The sequence below is a fragment of the Accipiter gentilis genome, chromosome 29 (assembly GCF_929443795.1).
Source record: "Accipiter gentilis chromosome 29, bAccGen1.1, whole genome shotgun sequence".
Classification (NCBI taxonomy): domain Eukaryota; kingdom Metazoa; phylum Chordata; class Aves; order Accipitriformes; family Accipitridae; genus Astur; species Astur gentilis.
In genome coordinates this window covers 13,822,246-13,834,877 of record NC_064908.1, presented here as the reverse complement: position 1 = coordinate 13,834,877, position 12,632 = coordinate 13,822,246, and the positions used below count along the sequence as shown (strand labels likewise).

The 12,632-nt window shown below is 36.0% G+C and overlaps 1 protein-coding gene across 6 annotated transcripts in view; it reads left to right on the top strand.

Moving 5' to 3' along the window:
- CDK5RAP2 (CDK5 regulatory subunit associated protein 2) overlaps window positions 1-12,632 on the top strand; it is an 84,208-nt gene that overhangs the window by 15,457 nt on the left and 56,119 nt on the right. For 4 of the 6 annotated variants that reach the window (XR_007509929.1, XM_049832106.1, XM_049832105.1 and 1 more), the window contains 6 exons: window positions 1,274-1,327; window positions 1,751-1,870; window positions 2,472-2,564; window positions 4,285-4,503; window positions 10,097-10,267; window positions 11,030-11,203. Coding sequence is in view for 5 of the 6 variants with exons in the window: in XM_049832106.1 (XP_049688063.1) it covers window positions 1,274-1,327; window positions 1,751-1,870; window positions 2,472-2,564; window positions 4,285-4,503; window positions 10,097-10,267; window positions 11,030-11,203 (831 nt within the window). In the remaining variant the exon portion in view is untranslated. Of the gene's footprint in view, window positions 1-1,273; window positions 1,328-1,750; window positions 1,871-2,471; window positions 2,565-3,681; window positions 3,768-4,284; window positions 4,504-10,096; window positions 10,268-11,029; window positions 11,204-12,632 lie in introns of those variants that run through there. The other 2 variants (XM_049832108.1, XM_049832110.1) reach the window with 2 other exon arrangements.

Sequence of the window (12,632 nt, the reverse complement as noted above, 5' to 3'; positions counted from 1 at the left end):
TTGTGGTTTGGTGGTCAATATTCATCCTTGTTATCCATGCTTACCATTCACTCAATGAGTGGTCATGTTTCCCATTGATTTTATGCCTGTGTTATAGGTACTGTGCAATTGCTTTACAGAAGTTTATATAAAAAAATGTTAGATGTTAATAGATCCCTCAAAAGCTGACATAACTTCTATAGAAGTTAAGAATGTGACTTGAGAGTTTATTTTTGGGAGCTATCTCTACTGTTATAGTCTGGAGAAAAAGCTGTGTTAAGGGAGGCAGGCATAAAAAAAATCTCTTGAAATAAAGTGGAAGTCTAGCCTTTAGCTTACAAAAGGTGCTAGGAGTCAGTCTTTTATTTCACCTGGCTCTTAAACAGAAAGATAGATACACTGAAACCTGCAATGTGGAAACAGGTCTTAAGGCATGTTGTCTTCCCACCCCACCCCTTAAATTAAAGCTGGCAGAATTAAGAAAAGTAATCATGGAGGCTGTCATGCTTCATTGAAATTTTCTTCCCTTTTGTTTTGGAACTTAATATTGATCAGTACCTATACACTTTTTTTGTTTATGTCAAGAACAGACAAGAGAACCTTCTACAATTGGACTGATTAGTGAAATTAGAAGTTTTCAATTCTGGGTCTTCTTGCAATTAAATCAATATGTGTCAGGAAGAACTACCCTGGTTTCACAAGGGTATTTGTGTGTCAAGGTGAAAACAGGGTCATCTTTAATCATTTCATAGGAGGTGGATAGACTGTATGATCATTTTGGGATGCAGATATGGAGAAAAAAATCTGATGAATACCTTTGCACAACTCTGTTTTTATATCTGGTTACTTTTTTAAAAAAATAAAATTCTTTATCCTCCCTAAGGAAAAGTGCTAATTAAAATCTCCCTTGATAAAAGCATCTTTCTGACATAGATAAATGTCACATAAAAATGCATTTTTATTAACTCAGCAAGTACAGTTGTCCTGTCTCATGGAAGAATACGTTGTGTGTGGGTTTTTTTGGTATGTTTTTTTGTTTTGTTTTTTTTCTTAATTGGGACAGGCTCATACTGTGCCCAGGTAGATTTGTAGACTTCAAGGAAGCAACTGATTCAATGTATTCTTACCAAAAGGTGTATACTAAGTTGTTTTTCATTTTGGGTTACCCCCCCCCCCCCCCTTCCCACACCCAAGGTTTTTAAGCTCATTTTGCTTCATTTTAATGCTTAATGAGTTACATTTGTATTTAGAATGAATTATTTAGTTGACTGTAACAACTATTCTGTTCTTATAGGCTATTAGAATGGAGCTTAAAAATGAAAGAAATTCCTTTGAAAAAAAAATTCAGGTAAGTTCTGGTTTTGTTTCTGTTTCTTCAACCACTTACAGTGCATGTTGGCATCTCTTCTGTTATGCAGTCATAGATGCAGAGGCCTTGACTCGAAAGGAAGCAAAGCAAGTCCTCTGGTAAATTCTCTTTTATGTTAGATGACAGGAAGGCTCACCTTGTTTTTGAAGCAATTTTCAGTAAAGCTGATAGGCACACTCATCAAATATTGAAGCTGATACTCATGGCCAGCCCATGAGATTAGGCTTCTTATACTATATTCCAGGCACATCTTTAAGATGATGACTTGCATTTTGGAACTATATTTTATGTTAGTAATCTGAGTAATAAGATATAAGAACTCTGAGAGAATGTACTTATTAATGTGCAGTTATAGTATCTCTTAGTGGGAAGTTAATGCAACTTTCACATAATCTAATTTAGTCACTTCAAGAAGAGCTACAAGAGAGAGAAAATGAGCTTGCTGTAGAAAAGAAGAATGGTTTGAAAAGGGATAAAACCATTCAAGGGCTAACTGTTGCATTAAAAGCAAAGGAAAAAGAGGTATGATGATTATGATCTTACTGGTTTGTTGAACTATCATTGGGAGGAAAATGTGTGCATTGTGTATGTGGCAAGGGTTGACTGATCTCACAGTAACCATTAGGAGGCTTCTAGTGGGTCCTTAATCACTGCTGTCATATCTGTAAGCAGTTCTGTTTATCTAGAGTTTTGGGTCTTGGACTGGAGGAGAGAGGAAAAAGGGACTTAACTGATATGTTCTCCCTTAAGAACTGTTTTCAGTTACGCAGTGATTTTTATCAGCTCTGAGCACCACTTAAAAGGTATGAGAAGCATTTTATGTTGTTAAGTGGAGCTGTCATAAAGACAGCTAAAATAGGAGAGGTCAACGTCAGCTGAAATTCAGATTTTGTGGATGAATGGGAAATATTGAACTTGAGTGATAGGCAATCTAGTGAGTGTTGTATAAGAACAAGAATTTCTTTATGCAAGATTTATTATTATGTATTTGGTATTTTTATTCTTTAAAGTATTTGTTTTGTGTAGTTGGATGAATGGATAATGAGATGGGATAGCTATTACTGAATCACCATCCCTTGGAAATAACTCTTTCTACATAGTATTCATTTTACTTTACTTAAAGAATGAGGAGCTTGGTTCTGAAATTGAAGACCTAAATGCTTCATTGGCTAAGGCAAGAGAGGCAACTCACAAAGCACACATCCAAAAATTCAAGGTAAGAAGCAAGCAGTTAATGTGGCTTCCCCATCCCTGCTCCTTCCTTCTCCATAATTCCACACAGTGAGTAGTGCTTTGTGTCTTTGAAAGCAGAGGAATGCAAATTAATTTAAAATGTTGTTTAAAGTGTTTAATTTTTCTTACTTTGAGAAAAGTTTCCCAAATGAAATTATTTAAATGATAGTGTTAAAATGTCAGATTACTTACCTTGTTTCTTGAGGTTTTTTTCTTCTATAACAACTGAGAATTATTAAGGGAGACGTGTAAAAGCAAAATGAGTTAAAAATAAAGACACAACTAGTTGTGGAGCTGAGATGACATTGAGCTTTCTTTGTTGACCCAAGAATGTTTTGGTTTTTCTTCCAAAAGTATGGTAACAGCACATTCTTCATGTTAGCAGAGTTGAACTGGGTATGAGACACTAGTTTGGATTTATTTACAATAAATGTGAAACCACTGTTTATAACATAATGGAGTGTTGTTTGTGAAAATGTGATTTAGTAATGCTTTCATGTGTGTGGAGGAGAAGAGACTTTATGATGATAATTTATGCATTATATAGGTCTTAAAATATAAATGGGAGAAAGTAAGAATTTGATATTAAAATAGACAACATAATGTCTCTTGTAATGTTTTCAAAATAATCTAAAAATAGGTCTGATAAAACTAACTAATACTGATCAGAAGCAGTGATGAATCTTCCATTCATCCGCTTGGTCTCTTAGCTCAGCAGGAATGAAAGAGGTTGATGCGCTTGCCTCCGAAGTACACACGCTTAAAGCTTTTGTGACTGACTGTACTGTTTTTTGATTTCAGAGTCTAATGGAGTAGTAATGTTTAGTTCTTGCAGAGTACCTCCATTTCTTGAAAAGCCATTTATTTTACTGAAGCCCAAATTTTAAGTGTGCTCTGTTGAGAAAAGTATATCCTCTTTATTCTTCAGGTCATTTTGGCCTGGGTGTGAATCTATAGCTTATGGTTGCTTTTACATACCATGGGAGTCCTGCTCTGAAATATTACTCTGATTTTAACCCTTCATTTTTATGAGAGCTTGATTATTTTTGAAAAGTTCTAGGTTTAAAAAGTGTACAACTAATCCCTCCTGTCCACAGAGTCCATATTGCATGGTGGGTGACAGAGCAAGCCTTTCTCCTCATTATTCTGCTACTTAGCTACAAACTTGAGTTGAAGGCAGTTCTCTGTGAGTAGATCATGATGCATAGCCCACTACTCGGGTCATCTGTGTTGTGAACTTTGAGGCCAGTTGTAACGGTATGTGATAGGGAAGAACACAAATCAGACTTGCTATTTCATATAAAAAAATATGCTTGTGACTTGGTAACTACTTGACCTAGTCTGGATTCAAACTGACCCAAAAGTAGAAAGCTTTATGTAATAAGAGCTTTGGGAACCAATAATAATATGATTTAATTTGCACTATGGAGTCCTTTGCAGGTCAACCATTATCTAGTTCTTAGATAACTAAGACTTTGTTATCCTGCGCTGGATGCAATTGAAAGCTGTTAAATTAGTTGAACATTTTCCGGCTAACGGTTTCCCTGTTGCGTGAGTAACTGTCACTTCACTGTATATTTTGCATCACAATTTTGAAGTACTGGAAAGAGGTGCAGGGGAGTGGGTTTGGACGGAACAGGGGTAAAGACTTCAAGTCCCTACGAAATACCCTTATAGACCTTGAATATTGCTTTATGTTTCAGGGTGCTGAGGATTATCAAGCTCTCTTGATGGAAAAAGAGACCCTCTTAGCAGAGCTGCGTTCGGAAAACCTTACAAAGGATGCTGAGAATCGTAAACTACAAAGGAGGATTAAAAGGACCGATCAAGAGCTAAATGATTTGAATTTAGAAAGAGAGAAAATGGAGAAGGAGCTGGATGAAGCACAGCTACAGAAGAGCAGAAGTGACAAAACCATTAATGTTATTATCACTTTTTTCCTTTATTTCATACAGTTTAAAAATAATTTAGCACTTCTAGCATGTCCTTTTCTAACAAATTTAGTTCTTTAATTTGAATAATTTTTGGAAAGGTAAATGCATTTGCCTAAAGCCAGTGTTCAAAAGAATGTGGCCAAGAAGATTGAGGAAAATTCTGGCACATAGTCTGCACAGAAAAATGTTTTAAAATAAATATAATTTTGATAGTCTTGGGTCCTAGAAAAAATCATTAGCCTTCGTAAGTGGTAAATGGTTACTCTTGGTTTCAGTTTTTCTCATGGGAGGACCTGAACGTGCATGACTGTACTTTTTATATTTCTGCTGTATTTGTCTTGTTACATGTCTGTACATTATCTTAAATTACACTACTTTAAAATTTAACTTTCTTTTAAATTCTAATGCAGAACAGGACTAAGTAGCCAGTTGTTGCAACTTCAAGCCAAACTTCAGCTTGCTTTTTGCTATCATAGCAGGGTCACTGTAAAGGCTGTATACTTAATAATTTCTGCTTGTAAAATTCCCAAAGCACAGGATTAGTTGATCACAATTTAACATAAAAATGATGTGCTGTATCTGTTCATTAATTTTGTTGCTTCATATTCTGTTTAGGGTTTTTTACCTTGCTGTAGGCGTTTAGATAAGCACTTCTGCTTCCAGCATGCACAGCTCATGCAACAAAGTGAATGATCCGGTTTCTTCTTTTCTTGCTTTGAAAAAAGGATGCACCTTCTGCTGAATGTTTGACATAAAATGTACTTTTCACCTGTATGACTCGTCAGAGGAAGTTTTCTAAAGTCTTCTCACCATTGCTTCCATTAGGGGAGCATTTACATAAAGAGTAGAGTTCTGCCTGCATGCAAAGTCTGTTCCTCTTCAGTTAGGGATTAATCTCCTGCTATATTAAATTACATAAAAGATTAAATGAGCTTGTCTGTATTCAGTGGATGTTTTGGTTCAATTATTAAATAAGGATCTTAATAAAGCAGGTATATGTGGAAATTGCTGTTCCTGCAATATCACTTAAAACCAGTAGAGGGTTCTCTTTACCTACAAACAAATAAGTTGTTCTCCCCCATCTCCTGCCCCCAATTTAACTTGCATTTTTGGTTGATTGTCAACTGTGGTTAGGCTGCTGTCACAAAGTCTCTATCTTTGGTGTGCTTTGAAATTTCTTCAGGGTGCTGAGGTTAAGGAGAGAAAGAACAGATTGCTTCTGTCAGTAAAACAGCCACAAAGAACATATTTTATTGATTTAAAGTATTTTATATTTAACTGTCTTCTCTATTCAGAACTTTTTTCATCTTTCAGGGGAGCTACAATATAACTCTGTATAGGAAAGACAGGAAAAACAGGACTGAGTAGGGAGTTGCCAGGCGATTCAAAGTTACTTGTATTACAGAAGCCTATTTGACACCATTATGCTCGAGTTTTTCATGTAAATGACTAGCTCCTTGGGGAAAGCATTCCTGCCAAAAGATGAGCAGTCTTATAAAAATTATATCCCTAACCTATTTCCTGCTCCTTGCAGAACAGCTGCTTCAATTTCAAAGTTGCTAGTACATTTGGATATAGCAACATTGCCTGTGAAATGTTGCCCATTAAGTAGTAGATATGTGGGAGTAAAAAAATATGCTGTGATATTTTGCTCTTTGACAAATAGAAAACCACTTCAGTGATCTGATGCAAACTTTTTATGAGACAGCCTTAAAAATTCTGTTCTATTTATGCCCCAAGATACCTATTTATCAGTGTTTCTATTTTGTTAGAATAAAACTAGCAACAATGTGCGTAAACTGTAGAAAACGCCCTCAACATCTGTAATGAACTGCTGTCTTAGCTCTTACTCACAGGGAAATTTTCAATGACTTTTCATATACTGTAATTGGGATTATCCAAATTTTTGCATATATCTGTTTTTTTAAAAAAAACAACAAAAAGCTTAGAGATCCAGAAAAAGTACTTCTGCCCTGTTGTAAACCCAGTTTGTCTGGAGATGAGTTGGGCACTACTGTCCTGGGATGGAAGAAGGTTAAACTAAATTAAGACTGCTACAGGTGAGCTGATCATCCAAATCACAGTGCCCCATATGAGGAGTCTTCTGGAGCAATGGGTGTAGATGTTCTTGAATGATGTCCCTGCCTCAGGGTGGGCAGGTGCCCTGGCTTTTTCCTAGGTCAACTTTAAAAGCAAAACCTCTCAGTTCTGTACTTTCCAGAAGCTGCTGTTAAGCAGTAGTTCAGCATCACTTTTTAAGCTCTTTGAAACAAGAAACTTTGGGTGTATATTCTTACGTACAATTGATGAGGAAACGACATCAACTCATCCTTAATGTTTCTTGTGTCCACCATGTTACTATGTCTATAAGAGATTCAGTGCTTTTTCATCGAAGAGTTTGTTCAAATTTACATGATTAAACACTTTGGGCCTGGAGAGAGAATGGATACTTAAATGTAGACAATTAGAGTGTATTTACTAGGTATTCATATTTGATCAGTTGGTTGGGGAAATGCAGAATAACTCATTAGGCAGAATTTATTATTTAGTCTTCCTACCTCTAGTTTAGCCTGACAGGGAGGTTTTGGAGATTCACAACTTAATTATTCACCAACCTGTTTTCCATCTGACGAGGAGGGGGAGGCATCTGCTTCAGTCTTCTACATTATAGTGTTTCACATTCATTTTTCTTAGTTCAACTGTCATTAATCATAGGACAGTCCCTTGGGAAAAAGGTTGGCAGAGGGAATTGCAAAGTTTATGCTTCGAGAGCTGTAGGTACTATATTATCCTTGCAACTCAATGTATAGAAACCAATAGATTTTCTCCCAGACAATTTGAGTGGTCAATGAGTTCAAGCAACCTGCTATAGTGATGGATAGTTTTGTGCGTTACAGAATTTTAGCTCGTGCAAAGAAGATAATTTTCAGTCTCAACTCTAGCTTGTTTTGGAAAGGGTTTAGGGAACTCTGGGGGCAGAAATAGTAGAGGCAAAGTATCTGCAAATTGCAATCTCTCGCAGGCTTTTTTACTTGTTCCACAATTGTTTGCCTTGGCAGTCCACCTCTTTCCATAAACCTAGCAGTAATATTTAAGCTGCTTTAGAGGCGGAAGAATAGTTTCAGTACCTGACAAGTTTTGTACACAAAGATGGCTGAGATTAGATAATAGGGGATGTGGTAGTGTTATTGCAGCAGCATCTTTTCTATCTGTGCGTGCCTATCATCTTTTCTTCTTAAAGCTGTTTATGGTGTTCATACAAAGAAGTTGCAGAGTATTGGTCACTTGAAGTTATAGGACAGGTCAAAAGTGTTCCTTTGATGCTTAGTTACCTAATGGGTAATGTATTCACTTAAAGCCTCTCAGTGATGTAATAGTTTAAAAACAATGTAAAAATAGAAAGCCAAGGGTGAACTTTGCAATGCAGTGAAAATCATAACACTGCACTTGATCCTTTGCTTCCAGTTCATGTGTTATATCTGAACAAGCTTAATGTGACCCACTTGAAGCCAAAAGACTTTGCAGTTATCAGACCGTTACACTACTTCCAAAAGACCTGCACTACACTGCAGTTTCTAGTTAGTAGTTAGGAAGAAATAGAAATACATTTGAGAGACAAAACTTGGACCTGATTCTGCAGTTCTTCAGTTTTCTTAGTCAAGGAAGTAGTTCTTTTGATCCTGAAAAAATTACCTTTATTAGTTTGCAGAACTGAAGCCCAAGCTTAATCATTCTTTGAAACTGAGTAACATTTGAGGTGTTTTTTGGGAGCTATTAGGGATTTCTTAGCTGCATCCTGGTAATGAAGCTAAAATTAAGCAAGTAAACCAAAAGGCATTGTAAATGACAATTTGTATTTAATGTGCAAAATAAACAGAAGTAAAACTGAAGTAGTAAAATGATGTTAAGGGTTTGATGTGAACCTGCATGAAGCAAGGTAATTAAGTCAAGAAAAGGACATAAAACAGTTTGTAAAGAGATTGCAATTAAAGTGTCACTAGTACTGTTTCTTTGTACTTAGAATAAGAAACAACTATTGAATTTTAAATCCCAGTGGAGGTAAATGTAAAGTTTATAGGTGACTACCATATGTACAAACTATTTAAAGGGCTTATGATACTTCAGAAATGGGCCCTTTTTGGGAATAAATGGAAAACATTTATTTTAAGATGTAGGCTGTGTTACCTGGTTCTTTGGGTCTGAAGAGAAGTTTAGATAGTATAAAGTCTATTGTAAGCTTTAATTGTTTAATTTTAGACAACAGCTCCTTTGTTACAAGTTTCTACTTCTCTTTTTCCACGTGTTCAATGCAGTCAGTGCTCTAGATCTTCTTGCAGAGTAAAAGCTTATAAAATGAGGCTAGTGTATATGCAAGCTATGGCTCCTTCAACTGATGGTGTTGAAACTTCCAGCAAATTGGCAAAAAGTTTGAAGTAACACAAACAATGGTGGTAGGAGAGAAGTTGGAAGGATAGAGAAGACATGTTACAGATTTTTCTATTTCCTCTACTCTTGCATATTTTCCACTCTGTAACTGGGAACTGACTGTTAATTACATGTTAATAATTTCATATATCTTTCCATCAATTTAGCGACTGTCCCAGTTCATAGCAAAATGTAAGGAATAGGAATTGTTTGATGTTAATTGCTTGGAACCCGAGGCTTTATTGACTTTGAAACCCCAAAGACAGCTACATTTTCAGATGGTGGATTTTCAAGTGAAATGGAATGAGATCTGTAGGAATGCAGAGGAGAAAGCTGTAATTGTGCTGTGTGTCAAGTGTGTGACCTGCGAACTAGGAGATACTACTTTTTACATTGCAATGGTCCGTGTTGATCCTAACAGATCTCAAAGTCCCTTGGCCTTCCTATTGCATAAGGCTATTGCAAGAGATTGTTCCTGTGTTTTAAAAGCAAAATGGACAAGAAGTATATGTTTTTCTGATGGGGAGCTAAGATGCGGAGATGATGCAACTAATCGTGGAGCTGCAGAAAGTAATTAACAGAGCCAGAGTCAAGATCAAGTTCTGTTCACAACTTCTAATCACGAGACTGACCTGATCGGTTGTTTGAAGTTTGTGCTCTTGACAAAAGAATATGTTTTAACATTTCTGACCTTTTGTTTGATGCAAAAGTAACTTGCAATGTTAGTGCAAGAATTTCCATGGTGTGATGAGAAAATGAGCAAGTGACAAACTGAATCACCCGTGACCGATTTCCGCTTATTTCTAGCAAGGGAGTAAATTGACTCAGAAGTGAGTGTTCATTCTGACAGTGACAACATCTAGGTGCATGATATTCCCCACCCCCTTGTAGTCTAGTCATTCTGTATGAGAAGGGTTTAAACAACAACCACCTAGATTTTTAGAAGACAATACTGACACCTCATCTAAAAGTTTTCTTTCTTTAATTGTATTCACTGATGCCAAGAGAAAGACACTGGCTTTAATGCATTCTCCAGACAATTTGGTGATATGAGTAATTTAAAGCAATGGAAAGTCAAGCTAATGATGTGGGTTGTTAGTCTTAAACTTTTTTTAAAGTTGATTTGCTAAATACTCAGTTTCATTTTTTTTTGTAGGACCTTAGAAATCAACTAGAAAAATTACATGGTGAAATGACTGAGAAAGAAAAAGCAGTTGAACATCATTACAATATTCTTTTAAGTGAAAGCAATCAGAAGTTGCAGAGCCAAGAACTAGTTATCAAACAGCTAACAGACAATGTCAATCAAAAGGATCTACTGCTTCAGGTAGGTAGACTTAAGTTGAAATGAAAAATGGAAAGTTATTTGATTTTGTATGAGGAATTACTACAAGATCACATTTGTGTTTGGATTTGCTGTTGATTTTGATGATAATCCTTCACTTTTTGTAATACTGTATTTGCAGAACAGACGTATAATTATAGTGTGTGTGGTATTCCACAAGATTTCTTGTTAGGGCTTTATGAAGCGTGTGGACAGAGGAGGAAGAAAGCTTTACCTAATACATATGTAGAATTTTCACTGTTGTGGTAAGATACTTCAAAAGCTCTGAAGTGCCTATGATTTTCAGTTTATTGTGCAGAAACTAGAAGTTGAGGAATAGGTATAGATACTGAAACATTTTATCTTCTTTTTTTTGGAGCCCATTCAAAGTGACGTATGTGAGAAGGGAGCTGCCTGAATGTTAATGGACCCCTGCTCAGTTTTTTTTATAGCTGGAGGTATAAGCCTGAAAACTACTGATGGTATTCAGCCAGCAATGCAAAGAGCAGTATCTGAGGTTGCTCTATACCTGCAGGCCAAGGTGCATGCCTTGACTTATTTTTTAATACTTTAAAGATTGGATAGGTGGGGAAAGCTTCTGTTCGATCTTTTTTTGCTTCTATTATGTTAAATCGGTAAAATATGGCACATAAAGAACATGTGCCCTATCATCCTTGGATATTCTGAATTTTGTTTGTTTGTCTATTGTGCAATATAAAACTAGAGTAAATTTTGTAAAACTGTCTCATTGTTTTCTTTTGTTAGAAACTTGATGGAACAGTTAAAGAAAAGGATGCAGAATTGCAGGAGCTCCTGAATAAGTATAAAAACCTTCTAAGAGCCAATGAAGAACTTGAACTGAAAAATGAGGGCTTAGTAAAGGAAAAATGTGCTGCACAGTCTCAACAGTCAATCATCAAGATAGTCAGAGAGTTAGAGGTGAGTTTTTCATAACTGATCATTTGCAGATAAATACCTTGACTTCAAATTGAAGAGAATTTTGACTTTGGCTTAAAAGGTTTGGACTCATATATGTTGTAATTCACCCATGTAGCAAGGACTGTTTTTCCTTCATATCAGTACCATATCAAAATGTTCTGTATTATTAAAAAAGATAACAATGGTGTTAGTAATAATTGTGTTGTATAATTTGTATGATTGTGGTGGTATTGATCTTGCATCATAAGAGTACATAAGTATTGCACTCTGATGAGTTTATATGGCATCACTAAACTCTTTACTCTTAGAAAGCATGTGAAATGTTTTGCCTGCCATAAAAAGATAGAGTTTTGTGCTCATTAGGCCAGACATATTTCCCTGAGTGGGAGGGTATCTGCATTTCTGAAGAGAGGTGCAGAGGGGTGTTTGTGTACTTCTAACAGATAAGGGGAAAGATTGCACAGAGCTAGTGACTGCAGGAGATAAATGGGGTGTGAGGATAAAAAATATAGACAGGAGTGGAGATGTGTCTAGGACAAGAAGAAAACTACTTTACAGCAAAGAATAAAGGAAATAGTACCAAAATATATATATGCATGGACAATACATGCCCATTATTTTATTTGATGCCATAAATTGAAAAGACTTGTTAGTACCTGAAATCAGAGGTCAAAATTCAAAGTCTTAAAATGTAGAGTTTCTTCCTTCCCCCTTCACCTCCCACTTCTGTACCAGCAAGAAGAAGTCCGGTACTGTTAAGAAGTGTTTGAATCACTTGCTGACTCCATCAGTGCATTTTTTTGTTATTGTGTACAGATTATTGAACAAGTAAGCTGCTTTTGAAGGCACATTTCTCATCTTTTTTTTGTGTTGTTTGCAGCCTAGTATGCTAAGGTCTCCAAAAGCATCAGGCAAAGTAGAAAGAATTAGACCAGTACATACTAATGATGGAGAAAGCTATTTCATTTCTTTAATAATATATTAGTCATTAATGAGATTTTCTCAAGGAAGTTTAAAATAAAGTGACCCAATGGCAAAGAAAACAGGAGTGCTGTGTCTTGTGTCATGTTCTGAACACACTAGTGATGAGGTGCTTAATATGTTATGGGCACTATTATTAAAAAGGGTAGATGCAGGCACACATTGAGTCATGGGTTACTTGACAAGCTCGGAGTAAAGGAGCTGCATCACTGTTTGCTAGGGTGCCAGTGCAGAGTATATCAAAGTATATATGAATATACATGCAGAGAAAATACAGTCTGTAAAAGGTTGAGTCGAAATTCTACCTCTCTAAAACAAACTGCAGTGCATGCACATAACTTCTGTCACAAAGGGACCCAAGAGTGATGGAAAATCATACAGAATTAATGAAAATCAAACACTTAACTTTCCTTTATATACCCCACTTCCAATACGGGTGTATAACCAG